At 29.3% G+C, this 24,870-nt stretch overlaps 2 protein-coding genes across 2 annotated transcripts; one reads left to right on the top strand and one right to left on the bottom strand.

Annotated features, from left to right (window-relative positions):
- Positions 1 to 19,692: 19,692 nt before the first annotated feature.
- On the top strand, positions 19,693 to 21,962 carry LOC7497817 (uncharacterized). The gene is made up of 7 exons (XM_002304502.3): positions 19,693 to 20,042; positions 20,131 to 20,315; positions 20,437 to 20,539; positions 20,885 to 21,001; positions 21,082 to 21,252; positions 21,549 to 21,672; positions 21,749 to 21,962. Exons 1-7 carry the CDS (start codon positions 19,785 to 19,787, stop codon positions 21,901 to 21,903), a joined length of 1,113 nt encoding a protein of 370 aa, XP_002304538.2. The 5' UTR covers positions 19,693 to 19,784; the 3' UTR covers positions 21,904 to 21,962.
- An 85-nt stretch (positions 21,963 to 22,047) lies between these two features.
- LOC7497816 (uncharacterized) lies at positions 22,048 to 23,512 on the bottom strand. The gene is made up of 3 exons (XM_002303583.4): positions 23,179 to 23,512; positions 22,347 to 22,479; positions 22,048 to 22,254 (listed from the first exon to the last, which is right to left on the bottom strand). The coding sequence occupies exons 1-3, from the start codon at positions 23,343 to 23,345 to the stop codon at positions 22,198 to 22,200; spliced, it is 357 nt and encodes a 118-aa protein (XP_002303619.1). The 5' UTR covers positions 23,346 to 23,512; the 3' UTR covers positions 22,048 to 22,197.
- Positions 23,513 to 24,870: the final 1,358 nt, after the last annotated feature.

Here is a 24,870-nt window from a genome sequence, read left to right as displayed (position 1 = left end):
AAAAATTAATTTATTTTTTTATAAGATTATATTAGTCTCATAATCCAAACCGCGAGTTTGATAGGTTGACTCAAGTTTTTTTTAATTTTTTCCTGATTGAATTTTTATTTTTATTTTATCCTTTAACATTGGGTTAATTGAAAACTAGATTTTAGGATTTGTTTCTGTTTGTTTTTTATAAGGTTATCTCTGTCTTATAAGTCGGGTCACGAGTTTGACAGATATATTCAAGTAGTTTTTTTGTATTCTTTTTTAAACTATTTTTTTATTTATCAATTTTATCTTTCAATACTAGGTTGATTAGGAATTGAGTTTCATAATTTGTTTCAATTTATTTTTTATTGGGTTATCTTGATCTCATGATTAGGGATGGCAATAAGTACCCGCGAGTTGAATTTCTTAATATTCATACCCTTCTCATTATCCATTGGGTAAGAAATTTAGATATTCATAAACTATCCATCGAGTTTTGAGTGTTCAATGGGTATCTATTATCTACTATTATTTATTAATCAATAAAAAATAAATATAGTTAATATATATATTTGAAGTATGTATATGATAAAATGATAAATATATATGTATGCGCGCACGCGTGTTTGTGTGTGTGTTTTATGTCAATATTAAGGTATGTATATATCATATCATATTTTAAAAAATCTATATATTCTATAAATATATATGTATAATACAAATATATATTTTGGGTTAGGTCAAGACGGATTTCAGGTCGAATTTGACAATATTCATACCCTACCCATTATTTATCAGGTCCAAAAAATTCCTACACATTCAAGTCAAGTTGGGTCGGTATCCTCAGGTTCAAATTAAATTGTCATCCCTACTCGTGAATCAAGTCATGGGTTTAACAGGTTATACCGAGTTGATTTTGGTCATTTTTTTATATATTTTTTAATTGATTTATTTTTTCAATTTCATCCTTCAAACTTAAGATTATTGAAAATTACGTTTTATAATTTGTTTTGATTTATTTTTTATAAGGTTATATCTTATGACTCGGCATACGGATTGGAAGGTTAACCCGGGTTGATCCAAATCAATCCAAAGTGTTGTCATCTCAATATTTATATAAAAAAATCATTTTAAATATTTATTTTGAGTCAAACTATATTTTTACTGGTAATTTAGGTTGTCTTTAAGTCAAGATAATCGGGTCATATTAGATCAATTTTCACATGGTTTAAATTTCTTTTCTATTGAAAAATACATTAACAATGCCTAGTTATTTGTTTCACGTTAAAAAATTGATTTGATCTACAACATAAAACAGGCCAATAATCTAGTCTTTAACTTATATAGTCTCACTAATTTGTATACTCACACTTTGTATGACGGATAAAAAAGAAATTTAAATTTTTTTTCAGATCTTAGAGAATTCTTTGTTTTTATCAAACACAAAAATACAATTGTTTTGATTTTGTTTCCATCAAGATAAAAGTTTTAATTGATGTATTTCTTATTTATCTTAAAGAATGCAATGTTTTTACATGGAATCAATGTTTCTCTTAAGACAAAAATATTTTATAATTGTCAAAGCAAGTTAAAAAAAAATATTAAAATAGTATATTCATATTTTATGTGTAATTGAAAGCTAAAAAAATCATAAATGTTATAAAATCATATTCAAAATCTATTTAATAACTTTAAAACTTTAATAAAAAAAACAATTTGTATCCAATTCTCATGGAAAAATTATTATTAATATTATTATTTTCATATGAAATATATAATAATTGATAACAAATTATTAAAATTTAAATAAAAATTTATAATAGTAATACCAAATTAGATATTGGGCCTACTTGTTTTTTTTCCTTGAGAATGGGCCTAGTTGTTTCTTCAACAAGCCATCTGTGAACCAAAAAAACCTTTTGAATGTAACTAGGCAACAAACATACCTCATCAAATAATGTAGAGACATCGTTTTGAAAATTACAAAACAACTAAAATAGAAAGTAAAAACACTGAAGTATTTCTCATATTTTTCTACTTACCATTACAGTACAGTGATTTTTTTTTTGTCCTTCCCAAAAAAATTGCTTTTTATATATATATTTTTTTCATACGATGCATTAATTATGAATTTGTTTGGGAATATTTTTGTCCATTCAATATATTTATGAATAATAAAAAAAACTAAAATAGCCCTGAAAAAAAAACTAGCATTATAGAACACAAGTGTTGTTGTCTTTTTTTTTTAGAATACAATAAAATTACGTGTATGACCTTAAGAACAAAAAAATTAACCCATTGAAATAGGGGTATTAGTGTCTTTTTCTCATATTTGGTTTTTATTATTATTGGTTCTGGGTGAAACTCATTGCAATTTAAATTTTTGAGTTTAGTGTATTCTTATTTCCCATGTTATTTTTATTGACATTGAATTAAATTCTAACAAAATCAGATAATACATGTGGTAAATTGAAAATTATTAACATAGAGATGAAATTGAGAAATTTTGATAAACATACTAGCGAAATGACAGGTTATATAAAAAAATCATAACTAAAATTTTAAAAATAATTATATTTTTTTCTAATTTTTTGAAACCCCAAACTATAATTAAGAAGAAATGTAAAACTTAAAAAACATAAATATACCATAAAGAACATATTTAAAATATTTCATGTAGACTATATTTTAAATATCTATGACACTTTATTATGATACATTTAAATTGTTAGCAAAATTACATGTATATACGTGTTTCTGATGTATTATTTCGATGTAAAATATATAATATCGAGAGTAATTTTGTGAATATTTATTTAGATAGAAGATAAATAAACATGAAGAGATATTTTTATTTTTTATTTTAATAAAAAAATGAATGATTATTTTTAAAAATAATAAAATGATCAAATAATGTTTAAAAAAATTAAAAAGCAATAAAAAGAGGGGGAGCATGCCAACCAATGCAAGGCATGGTTAGTTAGTTACTGAAGAGCTACATTTGTGACACCGAACCCTAAAAAACTCGTCTTTTTTCATCCTCTTTAAAGCAAAATGCCTTAAAACAATAACAAGGAACTTAGAAAATGATTTCAATCCACTTTTAAAGCATTAAAAGCCAAATCAAACTTCAAATTTTATTTTTTTTAAATCTATTCTTTTTTTTTTAGTTTAACGTGGGTGTCCGGGCCAGCTTGTGCGCACCTCGATTAATCCCACGGGCACTGAAGTTAACGACCATGTAAGCCTCCAATGACCATCATATGAGCAATCACATGGCTCGAACCTGAGACTACAAAGAAAGCAAATTTCTTGGTCTCAAACTCTTACCACTGAGCCATCATCTAGATAGCTTATCCTTTGTTCTATGTAAAAGCGTACACCATTTATAATAAATTAACTCCATATGACGAGAGACGTTCCATGAGAGACATCCGTCTCCTGATACAACTAAACTAGGGGCTATATTGATTTATGTGTGAATTTATACTGGGATTGATAACGACAGGGTCAAGCTATACAGATCATATCTTTTGATTTATTAATGTCATTTTCTTTTTGGAAGGGGTCACGATTCATTCTGTGAATCATATTATTTTTTAATAATTAATTTTGGCCTTCCACATGATTTTTGATCTTTCTGTCCTAGCTCATGTGACCCTTTTGATTTTTCAGAGGTCAATATGTTTTAACTAATTTTTATTTAATTTTATATTTAAGGAATTAACAAAGAGTTATGAAAAGTATAAAATCTAACTTTTTGAAAATTTGATTTTTTAAATCTTAAATCAACAAAATTAATAGAAGTATTTGTCAAATCAATATCTGTTAAGGCTAATAGAATTGGATGGAGAGGATTATTCAAAAAGTTGGGCTGGCATTCATGGTTTGGTTTAGAAAGCCCATTACAAAAAGGAATTGGGCTGGTTTGGTTTAGAAAGTCCATTACAAAAAGTTTGTTAATAAAACTTAAAAAATCTAAGCTAAATTATTAAAATTCAATTTAAAATAAACTCATTAAAGAACTAAAAAATAAACCCATTTTAAAAGCATTGGTTTCATGATTTTTAAAGTAAAAAATAACTTGAACTAATCCAAACTAAATCAGTTTGAACCAGTTTTCAGTTCAGTCCAAATCAATATTTCTAAAATTAAAAATTCTAATTTGATTAGATTTGTTTTAGCTCAAATCAAACTGGACTGAACGGTCAACATTCTAGTTGGCATTCAGCACAATGTTTTGTCCTGATATGCTACAAAATTACTGAGTTTGGTTTTTAAAATATTAAAAAAACTTTTCTTTCATATTAAACTTTCACTCCTATCATTATTGTGATTTTTTTTGTGAAAATAATTTTTTTTTCTTAATAATAAAAACTAGCCAGCGAAGGGTGGCTGGAATAAAAAGTCTAAAACAAATTTCTTACAACATTGCCAAAAACTCCGTATCCTTATCAGTGCACTGTTTTGCGAAATAATCTGCAATATTATTTCCTTCTCCATCAATATGATGAAAAGCAGCACATGTACTTGAGGTCTTGGCCCAGTAATGGTAGGGGTTTGTTTCTTTTCTCTGTATCTGGGTTCGAATCTTATTGTGCATGCATGTTACTCTCGCGGTGCCTTACATGCTCACTGGGCTTGCAGGATGTTCAGTGGGCCGTGAGATTAGTCGTGATGCGCGCAAGTTGGCCCGGACACCCACGTAAATAAAAAAAAAAAACAGCACATTCCAAGGTATTGCATATATAAGAGATCTGCCGATTCAGGAAAAAATAAAATAGCTTGTGCGTGCAATGCATGCGTTAACCGGCATTCCAACCATTTAGGCATGCTAACCTCAAGGTTTGAGATTATAATAATGATGATGATTTAAAATGTTTTTTTATTTATAAACACATTAAAATATTTTTTTTTATTTTTAAAAAATTATTTTTGACATCAACATATCAAAACGATTTAAAAATATTTTTTTTTTATTTTAAACAAAAACAATTCAAAAGTTTTAATGACGTGATTTACACCGCGTTTCCAAACATACTCTTCAACCTGATAAACAGCTAGAAATTATAGTTATTTGACCTTAAATAATTACAAACCTAGCATTTTAGGTATTTATTCTCGTGTTTAATTTTGTCCTGACACACATCTTTATATATTTTTTTAGTTCCCAATATACAATCTTTTTATGTGCGTATAATTTTTTCTAAGCATGCAATAATTTTTTATTCAATATAGACATTAATTTTTCTAGACCAATAGTTATTCCAACATTCCCACACAACAATCTTTTCTAAAAAAAAAATATTGCAACCAATATCCTCACCAATAACAAATAAACATTTTACAATATTTAATTATTTATTTTTTCATGAAAATATTTCTTTTCTTCGTGAAAGTTCAAGAACTGAATATATAAATATATCTAAGTCATAAAGTAAGAATAAAAAGTCGTGACCATGCAAAATATAAGTTCCAGACCATACGCCAATGCCATACAAATTTCAAGCCTATCCCTAGCGGTAATTAATAAATTTTAAATCCCAACTCCTGGACTCTATACACATATAGATACGCACTTCCTGTAACTTTATTTTATTTTATTTCTTATATATTATCTTTTTTTCTATACATATTTATCAACTTAAACATTTAAACATTGGAGGATTTCTTGTTTTATTAGAGAATTAGTTTTTCAGAAACAATCTAGGCCAGTACTTCATGAACATGTGACACAATAATGAAAAACTTAATTTTTATTTGAAATTTTTTCACGAATTCATCAATATAACATTAAACTCAATCTGTAATATCCATGGTCTCAAATCAACTTTATTTTTTCAATAATTGGAAAACAAAAATTTCTGAAAAACTTGCCTTGAGCAAGGCTACGAGTCTTCTCACAGAGGAAGAAAAGGAATCTAGTCCAAGAGTCCAAGAGGGTGCAAGCTTCCTTACAAGGACAGCCCATAATAGTGTATGGGAGGGTACTTACCTATTGAAGGATTGTAGTTATTTTAATTTGTGCTTGAAAAATAAAATATCACTTCCCTTTTTAGGGATATATATATATATATATATATATATATATATATATATATATATATATATATATATATTTAAAATGTATGAACACATCTTACATTAACAAAAAAAAAGGTGTTAAACCAAAAATATTCTAATTTTACAAAATCATATAAGGTTTTTATATTATTTTTTTATCATTTATTTGATGTAAACGGTTATACAGTGAATAATAATTTTAAATCGAAACTAAAATGTAAAAATATATATTTTTTTAAAATGTGCATCGAAACCCATCCGCCCAATTCTCTGACAAGAAAAATCCGATCAACCCCAACCAAATTAATATCAAGAGGACAAAATAAAACAAGGATGCATGAGGCTAAACTTGACCTAATTCGCCATTGAAACTCAAGAGCTCAACAACTTTACAAAATAAATCTTTCGCATTTGGATGCTTTCTCTACGAAACATTTTGGTGGAATATTATAAATGGGTAATACCTAAAACATATAGTGCCATTTTAAAAAGCATCTTAGATCTGATAATTACGAATAAAAGTAGGCATTCGAAGAGAATTATTCATCCAATTATTATTGTTTTTTTAATACTGATTTAACATGTCATCAAGAAAAGAACAAAGAACAATAAAAAGAAGGATCTATGTTGAAAATTAAGTTCGCGTTAAGCCCCCAAGTTCCAAATACAAAGTTTTCTATTTAACTCAATAATTAATCTTAATCGTCACCAAGTGATTAAGAATTAGTATCTCTGAAATGTCAGCAAGTTACAATTAATCGTGCGGGGATCTTTCCTTTGATGATCTAATCTCCTCCTTTCTTGTTAATCACTCTCGTTTACTCATGGCTATCGGCATGCGTACAGTTGAAAGGAAACAAAGTGGAAAATTCTGCTTGTTTCTGATTGTTCTTTAACATTTAAGAAGGACCGCCTTTTTTGTGAATCATAAACTTGTTTATATTTGGAAACTCTTTTCTATTACCGACTCCGGCAGGAAGAATTTAAATGATGCCCTAATACCGAAGTTTTTAAGTTTACACCTTTTAAATAATCATCTTAAAAGTACCATTAGTGATTTCATGGATATAATTATGTAGCCATCAGTATCAACACAAAGCCCCCACAATTGCAAGATTAGACTTGTTAAGTCATCTCAATTAAAGTTGCTTTTAATGGCATCCATTAATACTGTTTTTTTGCTTTTCTAGAACGTGAGAAATATTGAAATATTATAAAGAATGTTAGTGGTGCATTGTAAACATGCAATTTCAAGAGGAAGAGACATGCTTAAATGTCTTTTTCTGTAATGAGAACAAGTGCGGATTCAAGAATTTTTCCTGCTCTGTGCTATTAAATAAATATATAAATATTATTTACGATCAATTATTAATTTATATACATGAAGTTTTAAAGTTAACAGTAAAGTTTTAATTCAAATACACTACTTAAAATATTAAGAAATAAATTTAAAAGTACATAAAATTGAAGTAAAAGTAAAAATAAATTCACTATTAAAGTTACATCCTTCAATGTTTTGTGGAATATAATTCATCTATAATCAAATCTGAATCGATATTGTAACAACTCCTCAATCGGGATAAAATAACAATCTCATATCAACTAAAAAACAAAGTAATTAATTTTTTTTTCTCTCTCAATTCCTCCTTCCTTCACTTGATTCTTTCTTAGATTAGTGTTTTATAAGTTGGACTTTGTAAGTTTACAAAGTTATTCTTTCACTTTTCTTATTTTTTTTCCTTGGATTTTTTTTTTATGTTTTTCCCTTACTTTTCTCTATTTCTCTCTAACCTTTTCTTTTCTTTCTTTTTCTATTCTGCTTCTGCCCAGTCGGCAACATATAAAAGGAAGGAAGAACTGATTTATTTTATTTTTTAATGGCAAATAATCATTTTACTCTTAATGAGTCGTTTTGCTTTTATTTTACGGTTCTTTTTTTTAGCACTACCAAGCTCCGTTCATCCTAAAATTTTAACCAGATTTTATTCAATATATTTTAAGATTCCTCGTAAAATTTTAACTCAATCTGATGGTTGGATTGAAAATTACGCCCAACAACGTAAAATTGGTCAAATTGTGATTTTTTATCAAATTTCTGAATTTCTTAAAAAATTCTGAAATTTTAACCCAAGTTAAAGCATCATATTAGAAGGCTTCACGTAAATTTTCAGAATTTTTTGATAACTCAATCAAGAATTATAAATTTTGTTTACATAAAATTAGTCAAAAAATATTGATAAAATCTTGACCTGGGCTACAGCCTACCGTAGCCTTTAACATACCTCCGCCCTTGAATGAGAATGTTAAGAGGAAGAGACATGCTAAAACATGCAATTTCAATATGATATCGTAATTTTATTGATCAATTAGTTATGAATTTAAATTTTATTATTTCCATTTTAATTAATAAAAATTAAGTCAAAAGTAATTTAAATTTGTGTAAATTGAGATTTAAAGATTTTTACTTGATAAAATGTGTTAGAAAATAATATAAACTATTCTTGAAAACTCACATTCACCTAACAATTTAAATTTTTGGGTTGATATAATTTTTTGACATAAATTTGATTTCACATGAAAGTAAAATCTTCTTTTTATAATTTGCTAATAATTCACATTTCCCATAATTGTCTTGGAAATCAACAACAATGCTTAACAAATTCTACCAGGATCTTCTATCAAGATAACATGATATGGAAAATTTTGAAGTGATTCATGATACTTATTTTATGGATATATTTTGAAGGAAAAGAGAGGTAATGAATGGAAAAAAAAACATTTAAACTCTCTCTTTTATATATATATATATATATATATATATATCTCACTTGTAAAATAATTATTAATACGTATTCCAGTAGCACTTTAAAATTTCTCACAGAAAACATGATTTCATTAGTCTCTTGATGCTTTCTCTAATCAAGCTACATGATCGGGGGATTAAATCCATATAGTAAGCGTAAACCTTATTTAGTTTATTTTCTTTCTTGAACGGATAAATTAACTTAAGTAGTAAACCTAGATTCTTGCCTAAAAATGTGAGTAAATTAATATTTTAAAAGAAAATGCCCAAAAATTGAAAGGTTAATTTATACTCTAATTATGTGAAAAGAGCTTGAAAAGTAAACAGTAAATAAGAAAGAGAATTGAAAGAGAGGTCCAAAGATAACTCCAAAGCATATTCAGGTGCAGAAGAGAGAATATTAATGAAAACATCCAAGTACCATTGCATGTGGGCATGTATGAATGATTCTGGCAAAGAGCCCATCATGACGAAGGGAGAGATTTAAGGCATTTTTAAGTGATTTTTACAAGGTTGTCAATTCCATTTTCATATGTGTTTTGTGTTTTTAATTAGAATGGAATGTTTTAATTTTAGAGTATTTCGGTGTGCTGTTTTGGGGTTATACTGTTTATATATATATATCAAACATAATTTAAATTCAAGATAAATTAATTATAAATTATGCAATACAAACACAATGCCAAACAAATATAATTTTAAAATTTAAAATATTTCTAAATAGTCAAGATTAAATAGATTTTTAACTTAAAGTAATTCAATTTAAACAAAATATCAAAATATTATAAAAGTAAAATGTTTTAACACAAATATTTTAAATATAAAGTTAGGCCAATGTTATCAAGGCTAATGGAATCTAAAGCATTCCTTGTTTTGCTCAAATTTTTACAAAGTATAAACTTGAAAAAAACAACATGAATATAAACCATATATATTAGTGATAAATCTAATTTTAAAAAATTAATATCATTGTTAATGAAAATAGTAATAATAATTTTCAATATTATTATTAATATCATTGTTATTGAAAATAATAATGAAAAAGAGCTTTTTATAATTGAGTGATTTAATTAATTAAATTAAACAAGGTTCAATTTGATTCAATGACTTTTCAAGAGCGGAACGAAATATGTGGAACAAAACCGGAATGTTCCGGGCGGAATTTAGCCGAAAAATCCGGAACGGACCGAGATTTAAAATGAGATGAAATTTGTTCCGTTTTGTTCTGTTTTTTGAATTGGTATGAAATGTTTTGGTCATTCCGGGCGAAACGGAATGAAATTAACAACCTTGGATTTTTGTTATTTTTTTTTTGAAGTAATATTTGTTTGAAAATATATTAAAATAATATAAATTTTTAATCATTTTACTTCTTGAAAAAAAAAACAGGGAAAAATTAAAGAAAAAAAAAAACAGCTGTTTTACAAGCATAAGATGATATCATAGACAACTCAAATTGTCCCGTAAATGCCCTGTTAGACGACTTCGATGCTATGGCGTTGATACCTGTTTCTCTCAAATTGCTGACGTTGTCTGTGAGACTGTAAATTCATCTATTTCTCTCTCCCCCGTCTATGAAGAGAGGTGTCTCTGCCTTGTGTTTGTGTCAGCCCGATTCCAATACAGCTTGCACACGTCTTTTCTAAAGTTGTTTTTGCCCAAGTTAATTAGATAGCCCCAATTATTGCTTTTGTGGCTATTATAATATTGATCTAAATTCAGGCTTTAATGAAAGATGCATGAAATCAATTTGGGGCTATTACGAATTTTGGTTGAGTTTTCTGATCCATTGAAAAACAATTTTTACTAATCCAATTACAAAATAGCTAGAGGAAAAAAATCAATAAATTTGTATATCAGTTGGTACGTAACTACATATCTTTTTTTTTTAAAATGTTTCATATTTGAATCTTTTCTTTGTATGTAGAAAAAGAAAAAAAAACAAAAAAAAATCAATATTTTGATGATTAAATTATTTTTCTGATTGTCTTAATTGCTCTACTCCTTAGATTTCTTTCTCTTGTTGATAATCAGAAAATAATTAATAATATTTATCTTAATTATTTTTTAACATGTCCTACAAACTTGTAATAAAGTATTAAATAGACAAAGTGTTTTAGATGAACAGTTGAATGCAAATGAAGGATTTATATAGCAATAGAAAGAAACAATTAAGGAAACAAAATAAAACGAATTACATAGAATCCTTTTTTTTATTTATAATCATCGAGAGTATATTGAGAAAGCCATAAAGCGAATAGCCAAAAAGAAATACAAAAGATAAAAAAAAAAAACTGATCTATTACAGCAAACAACAAGAAGACTACCTAAAATTTCTTATTACACCATAATTTGATGCCATCAGAAGATCTTAAGAGGTCATTTCCTGTATAATTGAAGTTTAATTACATAGAATCCTTGATCGTTTACTTTTATTGTTTTAGATGGTTTTTATTGTTTTCATTATCTATTCCTTGATTTCTTTTAGGAAATAACTAAGCTTTTAAATAAACCTTTTAACTTCATATCAAACGCAATCTAAATTATTAATTTCAACGTGGGAAATCGACGTTCCAGCAACATGTACAGCGAGAAGCTCACAGTGAACTGTACAATTATCTTGGACTCCATGCACAAGATTAATGAAGGAATATTGTACAAGAAATCAAAGCATCTGAAGATTCTGAACAGTACAAGACAGGAAGTAAAAAGAACAAATAAGCAATAAAAATGATGAAGAGGAGAGAATTTCAAGCATTAGTGACAAAATATGATGATGAATTCAATTTTTTTTTTTTTATCAGATGATGAATTCAATTTTACTTGTTGAGATCGATGCAACATGATTCTGTTTGTATAGGGAAACTATTGCGAACTGTGTACAATTCTCTTTGACATCATGGAAGACGAGACCTTGAATGGAAAAATTTAACAAAATTCTGTCTAGTTTAGAAGACAAACTTTGACACCTATTATCTTCGTAGATAAGACAGCAATTCTGTATACGTTGCACGATGATTTCCTTTTTCCAAATAAGAATTTTCTTCACTTGATTCAGAAACTTCTGCATTCAAAATTTGATTTTCAATTAATTTAATAGTTTTTTTTAAATTAATATGGATGTCCAGATTAATTTATACACATCTTAATTAATTTTACGAATTCTAAAATTAACAATTATATAAACTTTCAATGATTATCATATTAACAATTATAGAGCTCGCGAACTTGAAACCTAAATAGTTTTTTTATTTTAAGAAGCCAAGTAAAAACCTCAAAATAGAAATAAATCTCAAAGGAAAAATTGAAAAACATGGACATTGGAAACTAATAAAAAATTACATATATATCATCATCAAATGGGCTTCAATACTGATGCACCACCTTATCCTTTATCACTCAGTTGGTGATAATAAACCTTTTTTTATTAAAAAAAAAAATTGATTGATTAAGAATTTGAAAAAAAAAGATAAATTAAAAACAGGAGTAAATAAAAAATATCATAAGATTTTTAAATCAATCTTAGTTTTTGAAATTTTATTGTTTGTTTTTCCAAAATTTTAATAAATGTTTCATTTTATGACGGATATCTAGGCACAAAAAAGTTTGCCAGTAAAACCACATTATGTTCTAGCATGAATTTTTTTCTTCCTTTTTCTATTAATTAATACTTTTTATATTTAATATAAGGTTAAAATATATGTGAATTATGAGAGATAATTATAATAGTATTTTTTTTTAAGGATGTTTGATGTACTGTTGGAAGGATACGTTGCAGTGGAAAGAGATAAAAATAATAATAATTAAATGATTAATAATGAATAAAAAATTATTTGGTGTGTATTTTGAAATATAAATGAGGAAAGAGACTAAAAATAATTAATATTGCCGGTGGGTATGGAGGGGTAAAATTTATAATTCAAAAACTCCTATTTGGAGGTAATTATTATTCTCTTAATGATTAACCTTTTCAAAATAAAATAAAAAATCAAATCAAATAAACTTTGAGAAAGAAGTGAAAGGAGGGCGATAAGCCAAAATTTAATAGAACCAAAAAAACTTCATTCAAGGCCTAAAAATAATTTACTGCAGTAAATTTTCCTTTTAAACTCAATCTGTAGATGTCATTTCAAGTATGAATTGCAATATAATAATGAAATGGCTTATTTTTTTAATAAATTTATAAAAATATTTGCAATGGATGATTTGTTTTGCAAGATATGTGTTTAATTTTTGGTTCTTTATATTATCTCGGATAAAATAATAATATGTATCGAAGTGTTTATTTTTTTTCTAATATATTGAGTTTTTTACCAATATAATATAATCACCGATAAATTATCAAAAGAATGAGTTCATTGCAACGTATATAACCATAGGGAGAGGAGAGCAAAGTTACTTTAAACTCATCTACTTTTTCCCCAAAAGAATGAGTTCATTGCAACGTATATAACCATAGGGAGAGGAGAGCAAAGTTACTTTAAACTCATCTACTTTTTCCCAGGTTTTTGCTTCAAATGATAATAAGAGAGCATTTGAAAACGTGATTAAAATTATATTTTTAAAAATTTTAATTTTTTTATTTTAATTATTATTTTTTATATTTTTAGATCGTTTTAATATGTTGATTTAAAAAATAATTTTTAAAAAATAAAAAAATATTATTTTAATGTATTTTTAAATAAAAAACACTTTAAACTATAATCACTATCATAATCCCAAACATGCTTCGGAAAAAAAAATTTATAAAAATTAAATGTTTTTACTCCTATAGGCAACAAGTTATAAAACAAGTGCTCCCTTTTTCTGAAATCATATAGTATCTAGCTAGGCACAAACCATTTGCAGTTTTTCCCTGCCATATTTGCTTAATGCAGATAAAAAGAAAAAAGGGCCCAAGACAAAATGAATTTTTCTACCTAAAGATATGAGCAAAAAATAAATAAATAACATTATACGTAAGGAGGTTTCAATCTTAAATTGTAACAAAATAAAACCATGAGCTAAAGAGAACTTTAAGGTTTCTTACTTCATTCATCTCTTTACGGTCAAATTAAACCAGTAAACAAAGAGCAAATTAATTCTTTTGCCAAAATATATTTTCTCCAAAAACTACTGGTAAGACCCCCCTGTTGAGGTTGCTCGTTATATATATATATATATATATATATAACAAAAAAAAACTTAATTAAGGATATTTCAGTAATTCTACTTCTGGGGGACATATCTAGCCTTCTAGGAACTTGTTGCCGTTTAAGAGCAAGACCCAAGAAGTTAATGTCGTGGAGCGTGAGCTTGTAAGAACTCCCCCCTCATGCGTTGTTGCCCTAAAAAAGAAATAGTTGCAGCTTGATCAAAACTCTAAAAACCCTCGTGTCCAACTTTCGATTGTTGTTTCCTTCTTAAGATAGTTCACCTGCAACTTTGAATGGTTAGCTGCCTAGCTAGTTAGGCCAAGTTTGATTCAAAATTTGATCAAATCGTAATGAAATCGAGTTTTCTAGCAACCTTTCTGGTTTTCATCCCTAATTTCCACTTCTGGACTGTTTTTATAACAAAAAATACCAAGATAAAAATAGCATGGCAACTGGTGATTGATTTGACGCTATAATTTTTAAGATATTTATAAGCAGATCTTAGATATTTATATATAAGCAGATCTTTTTACAGATTACACAACAAAGATAAACTCAGTAAAAAAGTTAAGATATTCAGGATATAGACTTACTCAAACAAAATGGATAAGTTCAAGGTTATCAGTGTTACCTCAGCATAGAATGATTTCATGCTTTCTGAAGAATATATGTACAGCATTGGCCGCCAGACATACATTAGAATCTTAGATATATATATATATATATATATATATATATATATATATATATATATTAAACACAAGAAACAATTATAAAATATAGTACTATAACAGTAAAGGGAGCTCCCTTCAGTCCAATGATAGGAAGTTTAAGATTTAATTTGTCTCCCGCATCACTCATTCATTTACTGGGTAATCTTAGCTCATAACTCAGTATTTGGATGAATGAGTCGGTAACTAATTAAATCATATTACTATCTATAAGTGGACCGAAAAAAGCTCTCTTATCTATTAATTATCATCTACACAGCAAAACATTACAAACAAAATGCAGTGCATGGTTAAAGAAAGAGAGATTCACTAGATAAGAAATTCACAAAAGATTCATCGGTGCTAAGGTGAAAATCTTAATGTAGATCTATGCAACTCTTATATAGATGCACATATCCATGGTTTATGACGACTCCATGTAACCCTTCTAATCATACTAGCTAGACACCATCCTCGAAAACATCATAACCAAGTTCGAAAAGGATATATAGAACTGGTAATCATACAAGTTGAGTGTGGAAACTGCGTGTGAGAGAGGTGGGGTGGGGGTGAAGAGAGCAGCTGCTGAGAAAAGTAATCTCAAAAAGGGAAGATAGAGAATGGAGGTGGGGAGCTCTCATAATCACAAGCTATATAACTAACAACTCATGAATATTTGAGAAGAGGAAAGGCTTTATATATAGGTAAATGGAAGGCAGGAACCGGAGAACAAATTATTATTAGTATTATTTTAAAAGAAAATACCATTAGTAAAGAGACTTATTCATATTCTCCCTTTGCTTTTTCCTGCTTCCATGTTATGAGTGTACAATCCTCCTGCCAATCCCTTGCATTATGGACAGCCCATCACTGCTTTGCATATGCCCTTTTTTTTTATATAATTGATTTTACCATGAACTGTATTCTTTCTTAATAATGTATATCATGGACTGTACTTGGTACTTATTTAAACAAAGATTGTACTTGCATTCAAGCCCTATTAATCTAGGGTAAATTTTTTAGCCCTAAGGGACAGAATCTTGTTTATGTAAACAGTTTGGTCTGGAGGTTTAAATTCATTTTTTTAAGTATCCAATGTTCCAAGGAAAACGTTCCAAGTTTTAGATTTCTAATTGAAAGTTTCAAAGCTGAATCCTAAAAAAACATGTCGAAATTTAAGAACTGGGATCCCAAATAACCATTATTAATTTTATTCTCTACAGGTATGTTTAACTAAACAACAAGGGTACGTTACTCTTCAATTCTTTTTATTTTTCTGTCCCTTCGTTTTCTTTTCTTTTCTTTTTTAGTTTTCTTCCTTATTTAACTTATTCCTTGTAATTAACCGCGTGAATAATTTGGATTGTAATACAAATTAATCACAAGTTTGTAATATTTAAAAAAAAATATTATTTTCATGTATTTTAAAAAAAAAACATTTTAAAAATTAATCATTATAACACTCTCAAACACTATTTTAATTAAAGCGTCAGAGAATATCAATCATTAAAACCCTAAAAAAAAATTAAGAGAAAACCAACATCTCTATCAATTCTCTGTTTTTCTAATTGATTTTCCATGTTAACTCCCTCTTTAAGGATGCCAAGGAAACTAACTGATTTTAAGCCCTTACACATGAGCGATATAGTAAGAACGCATTCTGAAGCCTTAGAATACTAGGTTATGTTTGGTTGGAGAATTAATTATAAAGCTTAAAATTTATCTTCGTTAAAAGAAATTCTGATATGAAGGAATGAGAAGGGAAGGGATGAAAAAGTGTTTACCCACCATCATTGGGCCGGATAAATAAGAAGAGAAATGTATGAGAAACACAGAATGTTTTTGGATAGAAAAGGAAATATTACATAATTAATATTAATGAAACAGATAGGATGAAATAACAAATGAAGTTGAAAAATGTTTATTTATTAAAAGGAAATTAAGTTGGATTTTCCCAAAAAAAAAAGAAGCATAAAACTAAAATAATAATTTAATTTTAAAAATTATAAAACTCATGTTGGAAATGAGAGCTTGGAAGACAATGAAGGTTAATAATCAACCTCTATTACCCTCCACCATGCTCTCTCCTCGTCTCCCACCCCTTCCCCCACGAAAAAACCCTCCACCAAAAAAACCTAAACATCAAATCAGAGAAGAATCTTCTCCTAATCAAGCCAAACTTAACACATACAAACTATATTTTGAATGGTTTCCTTCCTGGATTGATTTTTGGGCTCTAAAGAAAACCTTTTCAAGTATAGCATAGTTTAGGATATCTTCATTGCCAAGAAAATAATAAAGCTAGGAAGGAGATTTGGATCTTCGCACCTTTAGTTTGTACTGTCATTGAATTTCTTGTTGACTCGGTGGATTAATGAAGTTTCGTTTGGGATTTTCAAGCAAAGTGCGGATGTTGCAAAATTTGAGAGGAAGAAGGATGATGTGGAATTGAAACTGTTTAGATCGAGTACCCAGATGGATAAAAAAGTTCTCATAAACATTCAAATTGCGCGACGAGAGAACTTATTCTGAAGTTGTAAGCTCGCAGCAACCATATTGCAAGGCTAAAGAGGACGTTCCGGTGAGTTTTTAGAAGTTGTAAGCTCGCAGCAACCATATTGCAAGGCTAAAGAGGACGTTACGGTGAGTTTTTAAGGCAATAGAAGATATATAGTATCGAATGTTATATACCAACTCCTGAGGATCCTGATGATGTCGTGGACAGACAACTCTATTCCAGACTAATCTAAGGTTACATAACTATATATACCAGTACCTTTGATGTCGAGTCGGCCGAGATATTCTGCTCACTCTATTTATAGCAGACATAAAAATGCTCAGGAGTTCTCATATAGAATTCCTGATGATGGGTAGAAGCTAAATCTCTATGGAGGCAAAAGGCAAGGACAAAGTGCTATAAGATAGGGGATAGGAATTCTAGATTTTTCCATATAGTGGCTTCTTAACCTAGTAGGAAAATGGCAAGATGAAGATTAATTAAAGCCATAACTGATACCTTGACAGAACCAACTGCTATTAAGAATCAGAAATTCGGTTTTTCCTATAATATTATTGTTGATTCTTGGGATGGGATGGAGATTGGAGCTGCTGATTTCGAATTTTACAATAGCAATATATGTTGATGCTTAAGGAGCCGGTTGCTATGGATGAAGTCAAAGCAGAAGTTTGAGACCATGATGGCAGAAAAGCCCCATACTTTCTGTATCTTTGAAACTAAAGCATACATGGAATTAAAATTTAATTTCACTTGTGATTTGAATTCAATCATAATTTTTTATAGTTTTTATATTTTGAATAAGATATTAAATTAAATAATTGAATTCAATTATATTATTTAAAATACATGTAAAATTAAATTGAATTAGTAATCTTAACTATTTTGCTTTTAATTCAGAAATTATTTCATTTCACTACATAAAAAACATTTATTTTTATGAAAGTGAAAATAAAATTTGTAAATTATTTTATCATTATTAACCAATGATTATTGTTGACAACAAAAACATATTATTTCTTTTAGTAATAAAGATATTCTTATATCAATTTTCATATGATTTTCATACAATAAAATAATTTCATCTACTTTTAAATAAGCTATTCAGCGTTAAAAATATATATTTATAAAAAAAAATATTATATTTCAATATCATTTAGCAAATAAACACATGTTCAGCCGATAACTTTCTCTTACCTGCATTATTTTTAAGCGATTCTCTCACTTCTCTCAAACTTATAAACTGAAAAATAAATAAAATAATTTTTGGGACCTAAACTACAATTTCAAAAATCATAAGGACCCAAAGGTAGACAAATGAACATAGGGGACCAAAAAGAACTTTTTTGCATGAAATTGAAATTGGCCAAGGGGTTTCTTCTTGTTTTATACTTTGATAATTTTTTGTTGAATTGGTTTGATGTCTAAAAATTTATAACAAATTGGTCAGTATATAAAGCTGCAATTAAAAAATTAAAAAGTGTGAAGACTAAAATGAAAAAAATTTGAATTGCTGTGGATTGCTATAATATTTTAACTAGATATTTTAGTATATTTTATAATTATTTGAATTTACAGTTTAATGTTTATTATGAAGATTTAATCTTAATTACATCAATTTTTAAATATAATTATGATAAAATTATCTAACATTAAAGATACCTATAATAAATTTTACTAAGATCTTAGTGACATTCAACATAAGTATGGTTATAAATTACATCATATAAAAGCTTATTTTAACTAGCAAAACTGATATTAAACTAGATAATTGGTCTGCACTTTATTGTTGATCGAAATAAAAGTTTTTTTTTATATAAAAAAAGTGCAAACATATTTATAATGTTTTTGTTTTATTTGAAAGAAACATGTCACCAATAAATTTAAAATATGGTGCATATAAAGTATTTAAATATCAAGATAACAATTATTTCAACCGACCAGACCAACCTAAAAAGAAAAAAATTCATACAACAAATTACTACAAAATTACTACAGAGAATATTTGCGAACTTTGTTTGACTTAAAGTTGGGATGTTAATGCAGTAAGTTCTTGCATATTCAAGTTAAATATTATTTAATGATGAAATAAGAATTTGTAAAATTAAATGAAAGGGATAAAATGCCTATAAACTTCTGAACAAATTGCCAAAATTAGACTTGATTTTGAAAAACAGATTAAAACAGGGGATTGCGTTTGCTGGGCCTCGTCTAAACCATGCCTTCCAAATTGGATATTGGACGAGTCATCTTCGTAGTCTAACCAAATTATTTACAAGAAATCTTTTTTTTCCCCTCAGAAATCTCAATTTGTATTTAAATCCGAAATTATAATTTGAGAAAGAAATTCAGTAATCAACCAATCACGGGAAAACAGAACATGTTCATCCTTTCCAAATTTCAGCAGTGGTAACGGTCATTTCAATTTATTTCAAGGGAAAGTGTGACTGATTGCTACTTTGGTATAAAACAATAATATGTATGCTCACATGTGAAGATAATAGAAGGGATAAGATACCCTTTATCACGAAGTTTAGCCACATGTAAGTTGCCTACTACGGGAGAGCTCTAACATTGGAGAAAAAATGTTGGAGATGCTAGAAATTGGACCCTGTGATAATCCCTACCAGATGGGGTTCTTAACAGGGCAGAGGTTTTCAAATAAGATTAGAAGCAGGTTATCTACTGACCTCGTTCTTCAAAATCAGCTCCTTCCTTTTGCTAAAACACCAGAATCACAGGCACTGATTAAAGCACTCACCATTAACAACCAAAAGAAATTTCCAAAATACTGGGATGAGCTATTAGGGACTGCAGAAGGAAGTGGAGTGCCTGTTCTTTATGTAATGATCATCATTCAGGTTTATCAGAGCTGTATTATATTAGCACCTAATATACAATTAGTCAATAATTGCTCATGTATGTATGCAGATGATATTAATCAACTTCAGAAAGGAGATTCTTCCGTTTCTTCCAAAGAGTACTGCAGCAAATTCAAATGCAGACACCAGCCTTTACAACACGCCGGATGACTGTTCTGATGTTCTTGTTGTTAGTGATTCTATGGCCATTGCAGCACATAATGAAGATGCAAATGTTGCCCTAGTTGGCCACACGTAAGCTTTTAATTCTAGTATATCCTAGGTTTTTCTAGGACCAAATCCATTTTATTCAATTCAAGAGTTTCCTTTTCTTTTCTTCTTTTTATCGTGCGACCTTTTCATGTGGGGTTTGCAGGTATATAATCAAGGCAACTTTGCCAAATGGGTTATCCTTTGTTGGCTACACATATGCAGGAGAGCTTCCAAGCTGTGCGTTTGGGTTCAACAGTAATGGACTGGTATGTTTTTTCATCCATCAAGATCCTATCGGGGACCGGTTCCCTGATTTTGGTTGCGTAAATCGGTGTAGTCGACAGAGGAATGGAACCCTTCTTCGCACTACAGGGCACCAAGGCTAAGACCTCACACGTTGGACACTGTTCGTCAAAACTGAATGATCAGATAATAGTAACTAGAGAATGAACTGGCCTACCAAAAATCTAACACCAGAAGAGAGTTGCCCTGGAACTTCCTGCAGCAAACTCCAGCTCCCCCTGGTGTTTTAGCTATTTTTGATTTGTTAGTACACTTTATTATACTTAAACATGAAAATCTAAACTGCAACAATCGTGCCATCTTCTTAGGCATTTACGCTAAACTCCGTGCCCCCATCTGAAGCTGAGATTGTCGCTGGTGGGATTGGACGGAACTTCATCTCACGAGACCTCCTGGAAGCAACAAGCATCGATGATGCGTTGAGTGTAAGATCTAGTATTCTTAGGTTTTTCATTATGTTGAGATTAGTTACTTAAGGTATTTGACAGCCCTGCTTTCTTTCCAGAAAATACAATCTTCAGAAGTTTCTGTAGGGCACAGTTATAATCTTATTAACATAGGAACGCGGAGGATTTTGAATGTTGAGACCGCATCAAGGAATCGAGTTTCTGTTCATGAAGTTGGGGCAACACCATTCTTCCATGCAAACATGTATCTCCACCTTCAAGTTGAGCAGGTAAAATAAACGCAACAAAAACACTCTGACTATACAAGGAGTTGAATTAGAGAGCCATGCTCTTCCCTTGTAAATAAGCCAATTCTACCTCACCGTATCAGCCATAGCATAGTCTAAAACAACACTGTCAATCATATACTTTTCCCAAACACTATTTTTGGTGTGGTAAATCTCAATTGGTTTAAACTTGGTATGGAAACATGGTGACTTCTACCCTTAAAAGCAATCTTATCAGATAAAAAAACACCAATCAATTTCACCAAGTAAAATTATGGATTTGATGCAATTTTGCTAAGGTCGATGATGATAACTCGAAGAGCAGGCAAGAAAGAGCAGCTGTGCTACCGAAAAGATCAAAAGATGATTTCCTGTCACTTCTTGGGGACACGGATCATAACAGATACCCAATTTACATGACAGGTATTGAAGGGAAAAAAATATAGAACCCTTTCTCTTCTTCAGTAATTTTTACTGATCATATTGGCTGTATTTTCAGGTCCAACACTGTACACTCTATGCACAGCTATGATTGATCTGGACGACAAAACACTATCAATTATTGAAGGAAATCCAAAGAATGGAAAAGTTGCCTACATTTTCTCCATGTCCTCAAAAGAGTTAAGTCACAGAAAGATCAACCAGTATCACTGAAGTTGATGTAGAAATCACTTGTATCTGACGATCTTATGCAGTAATTTTCACTTTGAGCCCCCTCTTCTTCAGTAATTTTTACTTGCCATATTGGCCGTATTTTCAGGTCCAACACTATACACTCAATGCACAGTATGATTGATCTGGACGAAAAAACACTATCAATTATTGAAGGAAATCCAAAGAATGGAAAAGTTGCCTACATTCTCTCCTTGTCCTCAAAAGAGTTCACGTCACAGAAAGATCAACCAGTATTACTGAAATTGATATAGAAATCACTTGTATCTGATGCTTTTATGCAGATTCATAGAGGCCCAACATGTGGCCATCTATACACCGCATTGCTGCAACCTGATCAAAAGCAATTTGTACAAGATCTTAAAACCCTTTATAACAATTCCAGAAAATATTTTAAATATGCCTACTGACATTGAGGTGATTACCTTTCCATGGATTTCATACTTGATGGGGCCATCTAATTCAGCACCTAAGGCCATGAGTTTTGTCACTGTCGTGTTGATGTCAGTTACCGTGAATGACAGCAAAGAAGAATACCCTTTCTGCACAACATGATTGCTGTAAAAACAGGTTTAGAAGCTTGCACCAAATAGAGCTGATAGCAACCCAGATGAAAAAACCAAAATAGAAAAGGGGCCTAAGAACCTTTTGACAAAACATTTCCCATATGCCAAAACCTAAACCTCTAAGCATTATATATATATAAGATACAGGGGAACATGCGTAGCAGTGTCTTTAAACTTTAAATGTTAAACAGGTGCAAAGTACAATAATTCACCATCAGAGAAGCATTCCTCATCCACTTTGTCTAAAGCAGTGGCGGCAAAATTATAATTCCTTCCCAAGAAAACAAGAAGTCAACAATTGAAAAACTTCTATCTCCTTATATCTTTGAAATACATGTAAAGGTGAAAATCTTCAGTAACCATACAATCCCTCAACAAGTTTTTCTGTTGCTTCACAAAACTTCCATTCAAAGAAGCTAATATGGAAAGGTTCCCTCCCTCGTCTGAACATAATCAGAAGGCAAATTTCAGTGTCTCTCACACACTGACTGGTGGCTTGAAATTAAATTATCTATGTTTCAATAAAATCCGATTGGAAAAATCTTCAAAACTAGACTCATGTTTAACAACGATATCAAAGCGTGTGTGCTTCTTGTAGACATTTCATCAAACAGAGATAAGGCAAAATAAATAAGAAAAAAAGATAGAAAGAAAAACATTGCTAGCAGAACACATGAGAAATGGTTCTTACTTGTGGGATTGCATGAGAGCGAGCTTAAGAGATCCAGATTGAAGTTCAGCCCAACGAAGAGTGCACACATTTACGGTGAAATCCAGTCCTTCAGAGTAGAAACGAGCTGCTTTTGGCACGTCCTTATGAAGCTGTAGTATCCACCTAAAAGAGGCCGCCCCTGCCATCTCTCTGTGTGGCTAATATTGTGTAAACGGGGAGCAGAAAAGAGGAGAAGAAAGGGAATTAGAGAGGGAATCAGGGTGCTGATGCACGCGAGAGAGCAAATGGGGAAAACATGGGAACCATGTCACCATGAAACGCTTCAGAGCTAACTGGTTACCTACTCTATAGTCTATTGTCAAGAATATGAGCCAGAGACCAGGCCCACAAACAAACCTAATTGCCATTTTGTCTTAGAGTCCAATTGGGCCTTTTTAGATAATAAGCCCGAAAGATTGAGAAAGAATGATAGTATATTTACTGTCCTATACATGTATATCGGACGGGGGATAAAAAAAAAGGAAAAAGGAAAAACAAATGTCATTGTTTTTTGTGCATTTATTTACAGAAATTGCATATACGTGGCTGCTCGGTTTGGTGTTAGACTGAGTCATGTTCTTGTTATCTGTAACTATTTTATTAGATTACAAGTGTCAATACAACTACTCACCAATTAATATGCGTTTTTCTTTACCGCATTCACTGCGGGTTAGATTACTATTTTTTTTATCTAAAAAAATATAAAGGTATCATAAAGTAAAAAAAAAAAAAAAATGTATAATAGACTAAATACTTTTAAAATATTAAAATGGAGATATATTGAATGATATATTTTTTAAAAAAAATATTAAGATGGTGACACACTAAATCAACTCGGGTTAATTATGTTTAACCTATCAAACTCACAATCCAGGACATGAGCTCATGATAGCGCCATAGAATCCAAGTCGAAACCAATTAGAAAACTCAATTATAATTAACCAAATATTGAAAGTCTAAAATGAAATAAATATTTAATTAAAAAAATAACTTGAGTAAATCTAGATTGGTGGCAAGCGCTACACTGCGACTCAGACCAAATTGTTTCAAACACAAAAAAGATGCCCAAACGGCTAGTGTTTTTAAAGAAAAAAAAAAGAAAATTCAAGACTCGAGTCTTTGACCTGACTACATCCATTAAAATAACTTAATTTAATAATATGATTAAAACAATTAATAAATAAAAGATTTGAGATAACTCTGTCATTTTTAAAATTAATAAAAAAACTTACAAAAAGCACAAAAAAAATAGAGTCCAATGCCCAAACAAATCAAAATTTGAAATATGAAACTGAAAAAACATAAGTTTTTCTTTAATAAAAAAACAAATAATTTTTTATCTTGTGCTATGCTATGAGTCAAATATATTTTTCCTAACCTTTAGAAAATATAAGGAAAAAAAAGGAAATGGTGACATATTGGATGATATATTTTTAAAAAACAAATATTGAGCAATTAATTTAATTTAATTAAAAAATTCTTTAAAAAGAAGTTAAATCTAACAAACAATAACAAACAAAAAGACTTGAGATAACCCGAGTTATTTTTAAAATAAGTTAGAAAACCTATACAAATAAATAAATAAAAAGTATGGAGCCCAATATCCAATTAAATCAAATGCAAAAGAATAAAACTGAAAAGCATGAGTTTAACAAAGGTAAAAAAAAACCC

The sequence above is a fragment of the Populus trichocarpa genome, chromosome 3, assembly GCF_000002775.5.
Source record: "Populus trichocarpa isolate Nisqually-1 chromosome 3, P.trichocarpa_v4.1, whole genome shotgun sequence".
Taxonomy (NCBI): Eukaryota; Viridiplantae; Streptophyta; class Magnoliopsida; order Malpighiales; family Salicaceae; genus Populus; species Populus trichocarpa.
Note: the sequence above shows the minus strand (reverse complement) of the source record. Positions and strands in the feature narration are given on the sequence as shown.